This window comes from Zootoca vivipara, chromosome 8 (assembly GCF_963506605.1).
Source record: "Zootoca vivipara chromosome 8, rZooViv1.1, whole genome shotgun sequence".
Taxonomy (NCBI): domain Eukaryota; kingdom Metazoa; phylum Chordata; class Lepidosauria; order Squamata; family Lacertidae; genus Zootoca; species Zootoca vivipara.
In genome coordinates this window covers 37,926,623-37,946,960 of record NC_083283.1, presented here as the reverse complement: position 1 = coordinate 37,946,960, position 20,338 = coordinate 37,926,623, and the positions used below count along the sequence as shown (strand labels likewise).

The window sequence follows — 20,338 nt, the reverse complement described above, 5'->3', positions numbered from 1 at the left end:
ACACCTGCCAGCGGGCAAAGGTGGTCAGGGCAGCGCCACCAGGGTTGCTGGAGCCCTTAGCCACGCCACACAGGCCGTGGGAAGTGCTGTCCATGGACTTCATCACAGATCTGCCTTCTTCCCGGGGTAAGACCGCAGTGTTGGTGGTGGTGGACCTCATGTCCAAAATGTGCCACTTTATACCGTGTGCCAGGGCAGTCTCTGCAGAAGAGACAGCCAAACTGTTTGTTGATCACGTTTTCAGACTGCATGGATTACCTTTAAGGGTTATTTCGGATCGTGGCCGCCAATTTGTTTCCAGGTTCTGGCGGCGGCTCATGAACCTCCTGCAGGTGGAGGTCAGCTTGTCGACGGCTAGACACCCGCAGACCAACGGACAAGCGGAGAGGGTCAACGCCATTCTGCAGCAGTACCTGAGATGCTACGTCAGCCAGAGGCAAACGGACTGGGTGGATCGCCTGCCACTAGCAGAATTTGCCTACAACAATGCAGTGCACGTCTCCACAGGGGTGTCGCCCTTTAAGGCCAATTACGGGCGCGACCTCAGATCTTTCCCAGAGAGGGAGGGGGAGGAGGAGGAGGAGGGCCCACAGGCTGAGGATTGGGCAGAGGAACTGGAGACGGTGCACCAGCAGCTCAGAGAACACTTGGAGAGGGCCAAGGAAGCGTACAAAAAGGGGGCAGATCGCCACAGGCGACTAGGGGAGGTCATCAGGGTGGGGGACAAGGTGTGGTTGTCCTCGGAGGGCCTTCCCACCAGAGGGAGGTGCAAAAAGCTGGCACCCAAAAGGCTGGGCCCCTTCACGGTCACGCAACAGGTCAACCCGGTGGCATACAGGCTGGCACTGCCAGAGGACATGAGGGTGCATCCAGTGTTTCATAGATCGCTGCTGTCGCCGTACAGGGAAAGCAGCAGGCTCCGAGACAGCGAACAAACCCCCGAGGGAGGGGGGGAGAGGGAAGGCAGGGAGCAACTCAATGAGGCCACGGCCATCCTGGATTCAAGGTGGGGGGTGGGGGGACTGGAGTACCTCATGGCATGGGAGGATGCTCCACCGTCCCAGAATGAATGGGTCCCAGCCACTCAGATACAGGAGGAATTCTTGGTGGAAGAATTTCACGCCCTCTTTCCCCACAGACCCAAGCCCTGGCACATGGAAAGGGAGGGGGAGGAGGAGGAGGCACGGGAGAGCAGCTCACCATGGCGCTGGGAAGCGGAGTTTGAGGAACCAGAGGATGAGGTATGGGTGTCACCGAGATCCACCCAGTCAGAGGAAGGAGCAGATTGGCAGAACGTTTTTACCCCCACCAGCTCTGACGCCACGGACTTTTTGGGATTCCCGTCCGCCCAGGCGGAAGGGGGGGGCTCGCAGGACTGGGGGGAGGTATTCACACCAACGGGCTCGGAGAGCACTGAGTTCTTAGGCTTCCAGTCGTCACCGACACATGGGGGGGCCTGGGGAGGGGTGAAGGAGAGCTTGGGAGGGGGGTGGATGTGAGGGACAGGGGATATCGCGAAGTCCCTCCCCTCCTGAGTTCAAGCCCGTCCCCGAGCAAAGGGGAAAGCAGGGAGAGTTCCGATTCCAGTGGGGAAGCAGGAAGTCGTGTCCGAGGCTCAGGCAAGGTAGAGGAGCCAGGGTCCCAGGTGGGACAGGAAGGGGCAAGCAAGGGGGGAAGACCCATCCCCCCAACTCCAGAATTACGCAGGAAGAGGAGGGGCAAGAGGATGGGTCTGCCAAAGCTTTTGTGTTGGAGAAAGACGCGCCAAAAGCCATTAGGAGGTTCTGAAACCGACTGACCACATCACTCCGTGTAAATAGCAATGACTTGAGCACTGTAAATACGCAGCACCAATAAAAGAATAAAATGCAGAGCTGCGTGGCGTCGTTACTCTGAAGTAGTCCACTCCGGCCACCGTGACAATATCTGTTTTAAGTTAGGCGGCTGGCATCACTCAAGTACACACTCACATACCGACTCATAGTCAAGTGTTACAAGTGTTTGTAACCCCAAGTCCTAAATCACAAACTTCTGCAGTATCCCTACTTTCAGGCATGTGCTGCCATCTATTCACATCCCCAGATCTTGAAGAGCACCAATTTACAGATGGCATGCATGTGACATTTGTAGAATGCAGCCGCTGAGTGGCAAGTGATCCCAGTCCTTGCCGAAATACTGTATGTAGATTCATTTATTTGTGTCAAAAGAAATCTAGGGTGCATACCTTTTGTCCACTTCTCCAGTGGCAGGGGGAGATGAGGGATGAGACTGGCAAGCTACTGAGAGGACAGGAGAAAAAAAATACATGGGGAAGAATACACCCAGGAGGCGCTCACCTGCAGGATGTTAGGGTCTTCAATCCATGGGGTTAAGTTGAGGATAAGGTGTTCTCCTCTGTGAAAATACCAGCTTTAGGACATAGGAAAACTCAAGGTGCTTGGCTGGCTAATGCCAAAGGTTGGTGCTGTGTCTGCAGAGGTCCCTCTGAATGACATAGTGGAGTGAGCTTTCTAACAAAAGGAAGGAACATCTAACAAATTATTTAAAATATTTATGTGATGCTTTTCCAAGTCTCAATGTGGCTTGCAGAGAGAGAGAGAGAGAGAGAGAGAGGGAGAGGGAGAGGGAGAGAGAGAGAGAACATTTTAAGACACAATACACACAATACAGCATTGACTGGGAAGACTAAACCATCTACCAGTGAGGCTCTGCCCCATTTTCCACCTACGTGGGCATGGAGATAATCAAACCCTCAGCCAATCAATCCCTCTCTTGTGATAAAGAAGACATGCAAGGGAAAGCAAAAGTGGGCGAAAAGAGAGACTGTTATTCCAGACTCCGCCTTTGTTCACCAATTAACAAGCAAAAGGTTTCCCCCTCCCTATTAATATAGCTGAAGTACACACTGTGACATTTATTACTAACAAGTCTGTGGGTTGGTATTTTATTAATTGTGTTTGCTCTCTGCAGACTGAATTGTAATTGCTAAATGGAGGCTGCTGCAAATAAAGGCGGAAAATCTCCAAAGTGATTGAAGTGAACATAATTTCTGCTTTTTGATGTAGGCATGCAGTACTAGACAGTAGTGATCTTACCTAGTCCTAGTTAATTGTGTTTGTATTATCCTGCTAAATTCTAAAGGGATACATTTAAGCATGCAGAAATGTCAGTGTCCAACCAACTGCAATTACAGGCAGGTAACCATTTGAAATGCATTGTTGTTAAAGATGCATGATGCATTCCCTCTAGAACAGGTGTAGCCAATGTCTAGGTGCTGTTGGTCACCAGTTGTCATCAGCCCCATCCAGTATGGGCAGTGGCCAGGGATGTAATCCAACCATATCTGAAAAGCACCTCATTGCTCTAGAACAGGCATCCCCAAACTTCGGCCCTCCAGATGTTTTGGACTACAATTCCCATCATCCCTGACCACTGGTCCTGTTAGCTAGGGATCATGGGAGTTGTAGGCCAAAACCTCTGGAGGGCCGCAGTTTGGGGGTGCCTGCTGTAGAATCTAATGCAATCTTGCCTTTAAATATTTATTATTATCCAATGCAACCTTTGTCTTCAACATTTTCTCATTCACCCACCTCTCCTTTGAGCACCACCTTCCCTACTTAATGGAACAATTACTCCTGTTCTGTAAACTTAGTGATGCATTGTTTGCAATAAAGCCAGTATTACACAGATCTCCAGGCACATGGTAGTCCCCGAGATAAAACTGCTCTGTCAGTGGCACTCATTTTCATTTTGTTTTTACCTGCAGGAGAAGATTGGAAAATCACGGTAGTCACTGGAGGTTTTGAAACAGCTGGCACAACAGCAACTGTGTCCCTGTATGTTTATGGAGAAAATAAGGCTTCTGGTCCTCTTATTCTGGGATCTGGGAAACACCAGCTGTTTAATCCCCACAGTACAGATACATTCAAGGTACAATTGCACTGCATATAAATAATGGAGAGTTTACTTACACAGGCTATGCAGAACAGATTTATTCCAAGGTGAATAAGTAATAGATACTTAAAATGATTTCATTGTAATGATTTCAGTTCCACATTTCATTTTCTGAATTGTTCATTGATATGGCGTGCAGCATCCCTGGGAGAATAGAGTAATTGTATATTTATGGCAGTAATCAACTTAACAGTACATTACTAAGATTAGTGTTCAAGCAGATGATTCAAGTCCAGGAAGATTGTAAGCCAATATTGGATATCTACTTCCCCATTCCTTTCTACTGCAGTACAATGTTATTACACTGACTTCGGGATTTTAAGAGCACAGCCTGCCAGGACTGAGCCTGACCTGGTGACTGAACCATCCACTTCAGGTCACTAGTCCTCACGCTTACAGGCATCCTTATCCAGGACTCGCCCACAATTTGGAACATGACAATCAGAAAGCAGATCCTAGTTTTGAAGTAGCCAATAGGTCGCTGAGGCAGCATCAACTACCCATATATTCAGCTGTTTGACACCTATAAAAAATCTGGCTGCTTCAATCTCCATTAGCAATTGTGAACTAGGATGCTGTGGATATTCTACATTAATCAAGCATGCCATCATTTCTCTCATTTGGCTTTATGAGCCAAAAGCCACATATAACCCCCTTTCACCCCTTTCCATTTTTTTTAAAAAATTAAATGTGCAAAAGGTCTATAGTTTATTTTTATAGTAGAGATTTGATTTTCTGGTTTTAGAATTAGAGTGAGGGAAATGGAAGGGAATTCTACTCCCTTCTGTGTGTTGCTGATATGTTAAAATACTTGTTTTAGATGTAAGAAATGTTGACAGTGATGGATAGGTAAGTACACTTATTGCTTGCAACAGTGAAATGAAATGTAAGAAGACAGAAGGGATGCCTCTCGTCACTGTACTGTGCTGACAGTAATGTTCTGAAGGTTAGTAAGTATTGACAGAATGTCTTGCATAAGCAGTGGCTGCATAGGTTTAAGCTGTCTGTCCCTTCAGAACACATCACATAGCTTGGCACATATCAGCGCAGTTGGCAATCTGTGCTTAAGATAGTTTTGGAACTGAAATAGCAGGTGATAAGGATGCCTACTGTAAAATAATTCTGGGACCTTGCATAGATTTTCAAAATAGCCAGTGTGGTACTCCAGGTGTTGCTGGACTCTAGACCCCATCAACTCTAGTCAGCATGGCCAAAGGTCAGGGATAATGGAAGTTGTAGTCCAGCAACACCTGGAGGTTGCCATGTTGGCTATCCTTGGGAAAGGATTCAGAAGAGACTGGGAAATATAAATGCTTAGAGGTTTAGATGTTTCCTTAGCTGTTTTTTTAAAGAACAACAATAACAACAACAACATGCAAGTTCTTCTGTACTGATAGACTGAAATATTGTTTATATTGGCAGAAGAAGTAGCCTTAAGTGTAAATAATATTTTCCAATATCTAGGAGAGCGAGGAGATCTTTCACACATCTTTCAAATGTGAGCTCCTCCTGAATGTAATCTGAAACCAAAGTGATATTCAGACTTGGAGTCCATAGATATGATGAAGTTGGATCAATGAAATATTATATTCCAAATAAAACCAGGAAATCAGCTCCATGTTCAACATATTGTGTATACTTTGGATGGCTTCTTTCTTTGTTTGGCAATCATTTGGCAATTGTTTGAGTAAGCTGAGTAAGATTGTCTTCCATGAACATGGTCTTGACAGTATGTCCATAGGTGACTGTGGAGACCATTTCTGGATCCACATGTCCTTCCACAGTGGGGATATAGGTTTCCAGGCAGGAGTTGATGATGGTGAGGGTTTGCAAAACATGCCTTCCTCTAAGCTCGTTTCTCCCTTTCATCCTGAGTTTGAGTTTCTTTAAAGTCCATGACACCTTTGGTACGGACTATTCTCCAATTGGAGCACTCGCAGGCCAGTGTTTCCCAATTGTTGGTGTTTATATTGTATTTTTTAAAGATTCCCCCTAAAAGGGTCTATAAACCTCTTTTGTTGACCACCAGCATTACGCTTTCCATTTTAAAGTTTGGAATAGAGTAGTTGCTTTGGAAGATGATAATCAGGCATCTGAACAACATGACCAGTCCAGCGAAGTTAGTGTTGAAGAATCATTGCTTCAGCATTGGTGATCTTTGCTTCTTCCAGTACACAGATATTAGTTAGCCTGTCTTCCCAAGTGATATGAATTTTTTTTGGGGAGACACCGTTGATGGAAGATTTCAAGGAGTTGGAGATGGATGGATGTGCATGCAGAGAGACAGAGCATTGGAATACTCACCCCTCTCTAGCACTACCAGATGGATATATTTCTCACCTCTATTGCATACAAAAGAGGCATATGCACTGCTGGGAAGGCAGTGTAAGGCAAGGCTCCATAGATCTTGATGGTTCCATAGCCAGACAGAGTGGTGCTGCAAACTACAGGTCCCAGAATTCTTGGGAGGAAGCCATGAATGTTTAAAGGGGCATCAAAGTGTTTTAAGTGCACAGTGACTGTCTACTGAGGATCATATTTGTGTTAAGTACTCTGAGCAAATATAAGCATATCCTCTTATTTCAGAAATACAGTTTGTCTGGTGTACAAAAGGGTAGTAGATTTCATATGATAACAAGCAACTGTCAGCAGTAATTCAATGTAGTAATTTCAGCTGTATGTGCAGTGTTTCCCCTGGTAACAAAAAGAAAGCTAAGGAGTGTTTGCCCTTCGCTAAAGTTCATGCTGAGCATGACTACTGTGTTTGTACTTTCAACAGGAGGAATGCTTGGGAGAGCTAGGCAGTCAAGTACATACATTTAGGACTACTGCCCAAATGCTGCCTATGGCCATATTATGGCAAAACACAGGTCAGAATCCCCAGCTATCCCCAGTTTTAACATCACATGCTATAGCTGAAAGAGGAGGGAAAAGGGGGGTACTGACTTGATGAAGTAGGCTTTAGTGCTCTGAATAGAAGAACTGAGCCTGCACTGACTCTCTTAAAAGGCTGCAGTGCACCATTCAAAACCGAAGGCATTTATGTCAGTTTGTCTATTTTACAGACTATTCCTTGCCTGCAGGCGCATCTTGTGTAATCTGCCATGGTATATTCTGTAGAGAGTTAATGTTTCAATGATTGCCTGGAGGCACTAGGTAGGAGTAGATTAGTTCTGGTTCTTTCTCCGTGATTTTTTGGGCAGCACCTCCATTGCCCTCTTTTACCCTGGATTATCAAAGTATGGTTCTACTGTCACCCAGACCATGGCTTCAGCCTTCATAATTTTACTGGGGTTAAGAATTCTCCCATCTAACTGTGTAGCAAGAATATCATATTTATTTTTCCTGTGGTGTGTTCATTGCATTTTCATTTTCTATCATTTGTTGTCATGGATATGTTTAAGCAGGCTTATGAAGGTTACAATTACTTAGCACACTCCTTTCACAGTCCAGGCCAAAGTGGAGTTTGTATCTATTTTATGTATTCTGCATGACACAATGCTTGTATTTTTTAGTTAAAATGCAATTCACTAGTAACTCCCATGAATAAAATGCCCCCACCTTCTTTTTTTGGTAAAGAATTTTAAGGGTGCTGTGAAAATTAGTGCTGTTTTTCATTTTGAAATTTGTCCACTTGGTGGGCCAAATAGGATATCTTTTTTTCTTTTCTTTTTCTAAAGTTGCTGACAAAGTGGGTGCAGAATACTTGTACCTACCCGCTTGTTAAACTCCTCCAGCATGGCTGTGGGCCCAAATTATACAGGTTCCTACAACATTCATAAAATATGCACACTGGGAAGAGGAAGGCACTACACTGGCAAACTATCCTTCCCCATTCAGTGTCAGACTAGTAGAAACAGCCACAAGTTTCTCCCGATTTTTCTTCCCCTCTGGCAGGTCCCCCTTCAGAGTTCCAGGTGGGGACGGCCAGTTTTATTTCCTTCTGATTGCTTAGCAACAATGATTAATGCATACATTTCCATTTGTAAGATGGATGATTCCTTCCTGTTTCCCACCATGGTCCTGGGGGTCATCCTAACACCCTCAGAGCCAATTTTGGGGATGCACGGCAGGAGGAGAGTGGGAGTTGCTCCATTGCACAAGTGGAGGTTCTAATTCAGCAGCTCCTTAGGTGAATCCCACCCAAAGTGATTAACCAGCCTTAGCAACAGCAGTTACATGATATCTGCCTTAGAACGTTGCCTCCATGTTTTGCTTTCTAACTTTCTCTATTGTAAACGTAAAGGGACCCCTGACCATTAGGTCCAGTCGTGACTGACTCTGGGGTTGCAGCGCTCATCTCGCGTTATTGGGCGAGGGAGCCAGCGTACAGCTTCCAGGTCATGTGGCCAGCATGACAAAGCCACTTCTGGCGAACCAGAGCAGCACACGGAAACGTCGTTTACCTTCCCTATATATATATAGCAGTACGTATTTATCTACTTGCACTTTGACGTGCTTTCGAACTGCTAGGTTGGCAGGAGCTGGGACCAAGCAATGGGAGCTCACCCCGTCGCGGGGATTCGAACTGCCGACCTTCTGATCGGCAAGCCCTAAGCTCTGTGGTTTAACCCACAATGCCACCCGTGTCCCTAACTTTCTCTATAGAAGTCTGATAGACTTATTTTAAATAAAAGTGAAAGAAAGATAAGAGTCCAGTCACCCTGCTGGCTTGAGATCCAGTACATATGTACCCATGGTACCTGCCATTGTTGGTTGGCCCTGCCTGTAATGTAGGCATTATACACAGGTTCAACAGAAAGGAAATCCATAGCTGTGGGGCTACCATAGAGTTGGATTTCTATCACATGGCTGTCATCCTTGCTAGTTTGTGGTGTGGGTACACTTGGAACTCAGCTAGATTGGTAAAGAAAAAGCATTTTACAGTGCTACCTCTGGTTATGAACGCTTATGGTTACAAATGCTTCAGGTTATGAGCTCCGCTAACCCAGAAGTAGCTGCTCCTGGTAGCGAACTTTGCCCCAGGATGCGAACAGAAATCGCATGTCGGAGGCACGCGCACAGCAGGAGACCCCCATTAGTGAAAGCGCACCTCAAGATAAGAACGGTTTCAGCTTAAGAATGGACCTCTGGATCAAATTAAGTTCATAACCAGAGGTACCACTGTACCTTTAGCTATTGGGACCTCCTGCTGCCACCGAACCGCCGACACGTGATTTCTGTTCTCATCATGAGGCAAAGTTGTTAACCTGAGGTACTAATTCAGGGTTAGCGGAGTCTGTAACCCGAAGTGTTTGTAACCCGAGGTGTTTGTAACCTAAGGTACCACTATACAGTATATGCATTGTATATGCATGATAACACTGTGACACCAGATGGCGCTGTGGAGTTCCATTTTTGCTAATGCGATTTCTTATACAAAGTTTACAATGTGTTTTTCTGAAATGCTTTTTTGATGTGTCTAGAAGATCCAGCCTCGGAGAGCCTCCTAAGCAGATTTTAAAGTGCAAGCAGGAAGGTACTGGTGCAGGCTGTCAAAAATAGCTTTTATTTCATATATCACTTATGGATGACTTACTGCACTTTGGCGGGGGGGATAATTGGTATACCTCTTTGGTAAAGGGTAAAGGGACCCTGGCCATTAGGTCCAGTTGCGGACGACTCTGGGGTTGCGGCGCTCATCTCGCTTTACTGGCTGAGGGAGCCAGCGTACAGCTTCCAGGTCATGTGGCCAGCATGACTAAGCCGCTTCTGGTGAACCAGAGCAGTGCACAGAAATGCTGTTTACTTTCCCGCCGGACCAGTACCTATTTATCTACTTCCACTGCGTGCTTTCAAACTGCTAGGTGGGCAAGAGCTTGGACCAAACAATGGGAGCTCACCCCGTCGCAGGGATTCGAACCACTGGCCTTCTGATCGGCAAGCCCTAGGCTCTGAGGTTTAACCCACAGCACCACCCGCATCCCACATATTACCTCTTTGGTAATATGTACTAATTAGGGGAGTTTTGTGATGGGCAAATGAATTATTTAATTTAATTTAATAATTATTTTTATTAAGGATTTTCTTGGGTTACAAAGGTAGTGCAGTGTTCCCGACCTCTCTCACCAACAGAGAAGCACGAACAAACAACAGAGAACCTGCACAAATGACGCTGACGCTGAACCCCTACACATATCAAGAAAAACAGAAACATTGACAATCCACCACACCCAACTCCCCGTCCCACCCAGCTCTTTCCCCCCTTCCTCATAATGGGCAAATGAATTATAACGGGCCAATGAACTATAATAATAGCTTTCGCTATTTTATTATTTTGCAGATTAATCTAAAAGATGTTGGAGAGCTGTATAAAATCCGGATTGGCCATGACAATAGTGGACCAGATCCTAGCTGGTACATTGATGAGATTAGAATGAACTCGCCATTGGACCAAGAAATTTGTTTACCTGTCAACTGCTGGCTATCTGAAAGCCAAGGTGATGGAGAAACATGGAGAGAAATAGCAATAGGGAGGCCTAACAAAGCACTTCTACCATGTGAGTATATAATTACATATATTAAGCTACATGTGTAAAGGACTGAGCTCCATTTAGGATTCATCATTGCAAAGAAATGAAACCAAAATAAACAGCAGAAACTGTTAGAACATAAGTTGTTACCCTTTTCCCTTCTCTTTCAGGCACCGTTCCTGGAGCTATGACCAAAGTGTCCTTCAGCTCAGTTATTTGTTTTAGCAGCTTCTTGCTGTTTAGAGAGAGAGAAACAGAGGTTTATTCAAAGAGTTATGAGCTTCAATTTCAGCTGTGGGATCTGGATGGGTTAGCTTTTCACTATTATTAAATATAGTTTAATTGACAATAAAAGAACCTGTGTGGTGCAATAGTTAGACCAGTGTTTCTCAACCTTTTTTGGGCCACGGCACACTTGTTCTGTGAAAAAATCACGAGGCACACCACCATTAAAAAAGTTAAAAAAATTAACTCTGTGCCGCCCTATATTATAATTATGACTGTAAGAAACACTAACCAAATATTGCTTTCCGGCAGGTCAGCGCTGCCGAGTTCTTAAAAGATCCGGGTTTCTGATCCACCCCACCCGACCCCGCCGTCCCGTATCTTACCCTGTGCGTGTTCTCGGACTTGTGAGAAGACGATTTGGTCTTCATGCCTCTGTGAATTAGCAACAAACTACATTTTGAATGATGGAGATTGAATATTTTAAAAGTAGCTACTTGAAGTCCGCTCGATTTTCCAAAAAAGAGACACACGTGCGGCACTATTAGCTGCTGGGGGCTGCCATCTTGGCTAAAGGATTCTGGGATGATCCTGTCACGTGAGGCATGGGGAAAATGGAAATAATGAAAGCTGATTGGTCTGTGGAAACTAGAAGGGGCGAAGAAATAGGACGCCCAGGGAGGTGGAGTTTGCAGCTGCAAAATCGCCCTTCTTGTCGCCGCACGTCGTGGCACACCAGCCAGCGTCTCGCTGCACACTAGTGTGCCGCGGAACACCGGTTGAGAAACGCTGAGTTAGACTATAAGGCTAGGAGTGGGGAGATCTGTGCTTGAATTCCTACTCAGCCATGAATCTCAATAGATGACCTTGGCCCATTCACTATCAATGTCACAGAGTTGTTATGAGGATGAGTGTGTGTGTGTGTGTGTGTGTGTGTGTGTGTGTGTGTGTGACTATTTATACCACCTTGCACTCCTTGGAAGTAAGGCCAGATATAAATGTAATAAATATAGAAGAAAAGGGTAGCGCCTCCTGGTGGGAATACATGTGCTATCAGTTAGGCAAATGTTATTCAAGCTGACGTAAAATATCTGAGGGTATTCAGAGATTCAAAATACAGTAAGTTTATGTTGGGCTTCCTGATGTACTGAATTATTTATAGCATCCTAGAAACCTAGAAGGGAAATGAAAGACACCAAGGTCAATCTTCTGCATACCAACTTAACATAATGGACTAGGTCATTCATAGTATAAGGATACCACAATAAGAATGAATGAGAAGATGAAGCACAGGAACTATTTGTAAAGCAGGATAAGTACAGCAGAATCCACCTAAGATCACTCAAAGGAAGGTGAATGAGACCTTTGTGAGGCCAAAGTGGGAAAGCATTCCATGTGAACATCAGCTGAACATGGGATCAGTCCATTCTAAAAGGCAGACAAGTGCTGCCCCCAAGGAGTAGGTGATAGCCCTCTGCTGCTCAAAAGGGAGTTGAGTTCAAGTCCTCACATCTAGAGTAGTGGAGACAGACACCATGAGAAATCCAGTGTAGCTATGCTGAAGTTTATTATTTTTATAACTGTATTTCTACCATACCATTTTTTGTAAGTTGTTTTGTGAAGGCTTTTTGCCTTGAAATGTAGGGTGTACTGCAAACACTGCAATGAATGAATGATTAAATAAAAGCAAAATAGGTACTTCACAAGAATTCACACAGAGATACTGTAGTAGGTGCATTCTGTAGCCATTCTCTTGATTCAGCTGAAACAAGAGCTTGTGCAAGCTCTTGCACCTCCAGATGAACATTTTTGGTACCCTTCATGAGCAGAAGACAGCTTCTATATGCAGAAGGGCATCTTTGGATCCAGCCAACATAATAAGGTTTTAGAGTAAATGAGTTTTCAGTGTGGCCAGTATTTTTCATTGGATGCATTTCCCCCCAAAAGTAGAACATTTGTTCAGCTTTATTAATAATGGTGTTATAATGGTATATTTATATTTTCCTTCTCTGGCACATTATACTTATTGAAATATATTTGACAAATAAATGCAAATGGAAACATTATATTGCTGTTAGACAAGTCCTAAATTCATAAGTTTATGACTTCAAATTACCTATTGATTTTTGCTTCATTTCAATTGAATATCAATAGACAGCCCAACTAAGAACTTTTGCTTTCCCCCCTCTATCTCTGAGAAGGAAACTTTTGCCATCTGCATTCCTATTTTAAAGGGATAATTGCTTGGAATTACCAAATGTGCAGCCTTTATAGGTTGTTATATTACAGAAAACAAATGATGTATTACATAATATACATATTTACAATCCAATATAAATTTCATATCAATCTGGATATTTTTCCAGCAACCCATTCACTTAATTATTAAAAAACTTATTTTGTACAAAATATGAAGTAGTAGAAGAAATTATATTTCATAAATTCAACTGAGGTGTTAGCAGGCTTCAAGTTGCTACTAGACTTCATTATTTATTGCTGTAAGATCTTGCTTCTTTTTATATTCTGCCACAATGGAACCATAAAGCTTGAAGATAGTTTTAATTTTTCTGTCCTTGCTGTGTAATTTCTCTGTCTGGCTATCTCTAGATAATGGTAGCTCTTTTTTTAAACATAATGTTTGACACACCTTCATATTTCTCTGTATCTTGCATTGATAAGTTCTCTCTTTTTGATTGTCTTTTTTCATTATGCCAGCCAATGCAAAATGCTGACACTGAAATACCATTTCTGCAGAATCTCTGACCCAGAATGGTATATAAAAAAAAAAAATCCTTCAGTAGCACCTTAAAAACCAACTAAGTTTTTATTTTGGTATGATCTTTCATGTGCATGCACACTTCATCAGATACACGAAAGCTCATACCAAAATAAAAACTTAGTTGGTCTTTAAGGTGCTACTGAAGGAATTTTTTTTATTTTGTTTTGACTCAGACCAACACGGCTACCTACCTGTAACCAGAATGGTATGTTTCCCCCAACTATGTTAGTTTTGTATTCTTCATAGTTCAAGGCTTATATTATTTTGTCTATAAATTCCATGCCATTGAATTTTTCATCTCCCTGTCATGCTTTGTGTCTGTCTGGACCTTTATGTCTCATTTTCATATCCAGGTTCATTTTTGTTTTTGTTTTTGCCTTTTACATCTTTCCAGAAATCCTTTCCTAGTAGTTTTATATGGTTGGTGTTTTTTTTTACTCTGTTTGACAACTGATTTGTAATCCTTAAATCATAACCCATAGAGAGGTAGACTTGAATAACTGCAGCATTAACCTTGAACTTGGTTTGAACATTGTAATGTAGTTCTTACTAGGAGAGTTTGAACAATCATATATCAGTGTTATAATCTGATGTAAGAATCCTTTTGACTGCACATGCAACCCCTTTGCTTCTCCCTCTCTGGTGGGCACAAACAAATTCAGATGTCTTCCACTAATTATAGGTTCTTGTTTTGTTATTCTTTGGATCAAGCCAGGGCATTAAACCATCTTCACACCACTATTTAATATGCTGGCTTCTTCCAAAGCTCATCAACCATGGTTTCCTATATTAGACAATATGGGAATCTATGGTTTGCAGAAGAATTCCTGGTTTGTTTGATCCTACTATAAAAAGTGGGGACTAAGACTATATGCTGCTTTTAAAGGGCACAAATGGCTGCTTTAAAAAAATTATTTAGATAATTTATACATTGTTTCACATTTTGAAAAGAAAAATATCTAAGCAGTACATGACTATTCCAAACAGCATAAAAAAGATTTTTTTTTTTAAGGAAACAATAATAAATACAATGCATTATTTTAAATGATGAAAATTTAGCGGTCAGTAAGAAAACAGAGTAACTTTCCAGGGCTGCCAATTGAATAAAATATTGGGGAGGCAGGTAAGCCCCACCCCACATAATCAATCACATGATGTGGCACACACACACCATTTCAGTGACAATGCCATCAACTTTGGGGCCTCCAGCTCCCTCAAATATTTTAATGGGGGAGCAGAATAGAACTTCAGCCCCTGGGAGTGGCTCCTGTGAACCCTCCTAAGTATCAAAATAAGCATCAGCATCAATATAAATGAGCTTTTAAAAGACATTTGAAATATATAGCAGGTGGGGTTTCATGCACCTGTTTTGAGAGGAAATTCTGGAGTGTTCTTATTCAAGACATGATTATCCAAATGTGGTCATTGTGACAAATGTTTAACAAACTGCAAATAGAAACATTAATAACTAGAGACCTGCAGTTCAAGATCTGGCAGTGAATTTAGATCTTTATTTAAAAGTTAGCATTCCCGTCTTCTAATCTCACTGACTCAGAAATGCCTAACCTTCGCCCTTTCCTAGTCAACTGCTTCTTAATAGTTTGATTCTTCCTGAAGGTTCCATGATACTGCAGAAGCCAATTTCTGTCCATTTTTAGACCATTGGTTGAGGGGACACAATTAAGGTTACTCTTATTTTTTCTAGACTGAGCTCAACAGATTTTAAAAGACCTGTTCTTGTGTTCCCAACCGTGACATTTTCCCTAGAGCACCTCATCTTCTGCAACCATTGAAACTACAATAAGGCATTGGATTGACTCACCAGCAATTATGATGTTTGCTTTTATAAGCCTGCAAAGCATTTGAAGGAAACTATTGTTCAAATGCTCAGAGTAAACCTGTTATTGCTATATGTCCAATAAAAGTATACAGAGTTTGTCCCAGCAGATGGATTTAAGTTCAAAGACTGTCAGTCTGCATGGCAGAGACTTTCAAGATAATGTTTTCATGAGTTTGCTTTTAGAGGGCCCTGAATTTTTCAGATATACTTCAAAATATTGCAAAATGGCAAGGGCGAGGGAAAGGAAGTGGGAAAAGAATAACATTTGCCTAGTTCTGTTTGCCTTTTCAAATAGTCAAGAAATAGCTGATTGGAAGGACGAAGAGGGCAATCATTGGCAACGTATTAAAACAAAACTTTTGTTCTTGGATTTCCCATTGCTTCACTTAACAGATTTCGGTTCTTCCTTTGCTCTTTTGCTTAGTGATGTGGTGATTTTGTTTCTGTGTGATATAAGAGCTTGATTAACACTCACCTTTAAGAAATGGATCTCATATTTGAATCTCATATTTTCTTTAAAAAAATAAATAAAAAAACACCCCTTTTCACTCCAGGAAGCACCATAGTGATATTTACATTAATTGACTTAATTTTTGCCCTTCATTTCTTTTTCATGATCTTGTATGCTTCCAGATGAGTGTCTAAATATGGTGTCATTTCTCCGGATTTGTGTTTTATCGTGTGAATGGTATTTGCCTATATTATTTCCCATTTAACTGAGAATATAGCAATACCCTGTTTCCCTGCAGTTTAATGCTAATGTAATGTCAGTGAATTCAAGGTACAATGACCTCAAGCTGAAGAGCCAGGAATCAGGCCCTGAATGATGATTGCAATATATTATATATTGCTATTGGTTACTGCTGCAGTACAAGAAAAGAAAATAAGCATTTTAAACCATAACAATATTGTTTCTCCTGCGTGATAAATAGTGGTTTGGGGAGAATTGGCGTGTTCCAAACAGCTTACAGAGGAAGTCAGGGGGGAGAAAAAGACATGTCTCAATCCTATGAGCAGCTACACTGATTCAGGGCTCATAAGATTTGATGCTAAGACTAAATAACCAACAAAGGAAGCACCTTATTTCAGGAAGGTTGAGTGAAACTGCACTCTTAAGACCTCAGGTCTATTCACACCAGCAAAATGTGTTCAGAAAATGTCTGTGTCCCTCCTTCCCCCAAAAAATCTGCACGCTCATTAGAATAGTTGAGAGATAATGATAAAATGTGTTAGAATGATTTAAGATACAAAATGAAAATTGCTTAATTGAGATTTTAAAATAGACCCAGTGTGGGGGGAATTGAGGAAGTCAACAATGTTAAGTTAAAAATGTTTTTTTATGTTTTATTTTTGCTTTATTTTTGTTTTATGTTGGTTTTTTGTGACTTTATTTTTGTGAATATTGGAAAATGAATAAAAATTATTTGGGGGAAAAAATTCTGCAAGCTCAGAGGAAGTGGGGATGTATATAGAACTGTATTTCCGTAGACTCTTCCATGCAGCTGGGAACCGAGCATGATCTGACCCACTTCTTATAGTAAGAAAGCATTTCTTCATTAAAACAATAAAACAAAACCTGGCATCTCAGACCAAGTGGCCTTGAACAAATATGTTTCCCATGAAGAGAACAAAAATTCTTTTTAAGGGCCCAATGTCAAAATGAGTATGCGGAGTGTCCTTTTCCTATAACGATAAGACTTTCAAGAGCACATGCAGAGTGATTTTCCTGATTTTCCTGAATGGCTCCATCTTTCTGAATACTACTGCTTTTACAAAGTTAAATAATACAGAATGCACACCAAGGCTTGTTTGTTTGCCTGTCCTAGTAACAAACAAGGGAATGAATTTCTGTTTTACTTAGTAAAATTCTGGCTCAGTGACAACTTTAGAAGTGAGTAGTATTTTATTGAGAATGGAAGCACAACTAGTTAGCAGCTTTCTGCTCCTCTGGCCAGAGATACGTATTTCGGCTGCACCAGCATGGCACTACTTCTGCTGCTGCAGCTTAGAAACTTCATTGGTTAGAGGGCATGTTAATACACCCAGTTAACATGCCAGGGAAAGTTAATACACCCAGTTTGTAATGTGGTAAGCCGTACCTGTCTGATATGCTCAGGCATTGTCATGTTACTGTGTAGATGTGTGTGTTTTAAGTCAGGCAACCAGGTTCCTGAAGTTTTCAAGTATGTGTGGAAAATTGGTATTCGGTGCTCAGCCTAGAGTGTGTGTGGCATCTGATTTGTTGACAGGTGATCAATATCAGTAAGTGTTGAGGCTGAAAGGGACCACACACATGGCCATCTGTTTGCAGTGGTGCTTGGTGCAATGTCCGCAGTACATCTCACCAGCTCATGCTCAAGTTTTTCAAGTGGCTGGTGCAAAAAAATAAAAATAAACCTCTTTTCGAAGACCTGCATGTGACCTCTGTTTTACCTTGGGTGAGAATGGAGGGATCACTGCAGAAATCCCAGCTAAAAGTGGCCCGTCCTTTTAGCTAGCAATCAGTTTCATTCTCTCATTTTGCAATCTGTGCTGCCTCCAGCATTCCTATCCTTAAGCATGCACAGGCTCAGACAGGCTTTAGTGTTAATATCAAAGGGATATCAAATACACTGTGATCAGTGTTAACAGAAGCTGACTTCTGGGTAAAAATGTTACCACACGCAAGCTCCACTTGCAGTTCTCAAGCCAATGAAGGCACCGTAGATTTTTTGGGGAAGCTGGTTTGCTTTTGGTATCACTTGAATGTCACATATAGAGTTCACCCTCTGAAGTGTGTCTATGCATGAGTGAGGGGTGGTCTGAGGGAGGGAGATACTTTCCCTCTTCCCCAAGCTTTTCAGTACAATATTTCATAGCAAGCACTTGTTTATTAATGAATCATGATTTTTTTTCACTAACTTCACCATGGCAGCTGTTGTTTATTGAATCCTGTCAGTGTGTACAGAACTGTGAGTAAAAGATTTGGAATTTTCTATGCATCCAAAAAATTCATTTTTAATGGCTGTCAAACCATGGCTGGAGTTATTAAGTTAAGCCTTATTGTGTAGTAGCCAGCTGGAAAAGTCCAGTCCTGTTACTTCCAAGCAAAATTGCTTACACCTTAAATGAATTGCTTGTTGTATTCAGGTACTTAGTAATTGTAGCCCCACAATTGTGGAACATTATGCTGTGTAATATTAGGCAGGCCGCATGCCTAGTTACAGCAAGCCCTCAACTTATGCCGGGGTTATGTGAACCAGGGATCATACCTAAAGCCAAAATCACATATGGTCAAAAAAACATTGTTTCTGTGGTGGAAGGGGTTGCCAAAGTCATTTTCTCCCAAGTGTGTAAAAATCAATGAGCACGTTAAATGTATGTAAATTGTGGGCTTACTGTATTTTCAAATGGGCATGTAAAACCTGCCATTTTACCTTGGTTCACAGATCTGATTCTTTATTTGTATCCCATTCTTCCTCCCAAAGGAGCCCAGGGTGGCATTATGTATCCTGTTGCTGGTGGCTGTATTTTGCTGCATTTTATTTTGGACTGCTAATTTTATTAATATGGGATTGTTTTATTGAGCTGTTTTAAAATTTTGATCTATGGAATTTCATTGTTGTATTTCACATGAACTGCCTTGATAAGGATTTTATTCTTGGAAGGTGGTATAGAAATATATTAAATACAATAAATATAATAGCTTTTAAAGACTGATCGTGAAATCTACCCAAAATTAAGAAACGCTTTCACTGGGGCTTAGTCCATGTAAGCCTGCATAGCCTTTCAGTCTAAGAGTTTAGCACAGTAAGGACAGTTATATTACTAATTTCTGTATCCCTTGCCAACTTCTCCAAGTCTCTGTCCTGAGCAGGAAATGAAAGCAAGTTTTAAAAAGTGTGGGTGTATAAGAAAGACACAGAGACAGAGAGTGAGTCACCTCCAGACTGTCAATATTTTGCAGGAGAGATTCAAATACATGTTGGAAATTTAAGTTTGCACAGTTAAAGTGGATTAAATCAGTCTGTTGCCCTAGTGCTTGTGCCACAAGCTTCAAGTCGGTACAGAGCAGTATGGAGCAGTCTTTTGACAGATTAAGGACATAATAGAAATGCCATGATAATAGTTGAGTTTCTAAGAGTAGACCTATTGAAATCAATCAACCTAACTTGATGATGTTAATTAATTTAAGTGGGTCTGCCCTGAGTAAAACTTAGTTGAATATCATATAGTAGTAATGCTTTTTTTCCTCTTTCAGTGGTATTCTACAAAGTCAGTGTATACACTGGAACAATCCCTGGTGCAGAAACAAATTCTAATGTGTACATTACCATCTTTGGAACCAGAGGAGATTCTGGAAAACGAAAACTTCATAAATCAAGGACTAATAAAGTTTCATTTCAGCGTGGTCAGGTAAAGAAAAAGATGCTGTTGGAACTGTCAAATAACCACAGTAATTATTATTATTATTATTATTATTATTATTATTATTATTATTATTATACCCTGCCCATCAGGCAGGGTTTCCCCAGCTAGGTAGTTTACAACATATCCCGGCAGCTACTCCCAGTCACCAGTCTAGCTGTCACATTCTGGATTAGTTGTATTTTCCAAGTCATCTTCAAAGGTAGCCCCACATAGAGCACATTGCAGTAGTCTAAGCGGGAGATAACCAGGGCATGCACCACTCTGGCAAGGCAGTCTGCATTGAGGTTACTTAAACTTATGTAATTGTAGTTACAGGTAGGTAGCCATGTTGGTCTGCCGTAGTTGAAACAAAATAAAAAAATTCCTTCCAGTAGCATCTTAGAGACCAACTAAGTTTGTCATTGGTATGAGCTTTCATGTGCATGCACACTTCTTCAGATATGTAATTGTACTTGAGCATTATGTTTCAGTTAACTATGGGGGAGATTTATTATGTAGTGATCATCCATTCCATATGTTTCAAATGTAGATATACAATGTGACTAAGTATTTCTTTTTCATGGTTAAAACAGAATTACTTAAATGCTCAGTATTCTTTACATGAAGGATGGTAACCAAACCATTTTATCTAGAACTTACTGGAACACACATTAGGCA

At 41.7% G+C, this 20,338-nt stretch overlaps 1 protein-coding gene across 6 annotated transcripts in view; it reads left to right on the top strand.

The window, feature by feature from the left end:
* Positions 1-20,338, top strand: part of RP1 (RP1 axonemal microtubule associated) — a 194,812-nt gene that overhangs the window by 87,430 nt on the left and 87,044 nt on the right. For all 6 annotated transcript variants that reach the window (XM_060277834.1, XM_035125532.2, XM_060277835.1 and 3 more), the window contains 3 exons: positions 3,767-3,930; positions 10,238-10,454; positions 19,512-19,666. In XM_060277834.1, coding sequence (XP_060133817.1) covers positions 3,767-3,930; positions 10,238-10,454; positions 19,512-19,666 — 536 coding nt within the window. The remainder of the gene's footprint in view (positions 1-3,766; positions 3,931-10,237; positions 10,455-19,511; positions 19,667-20,338) is intronic.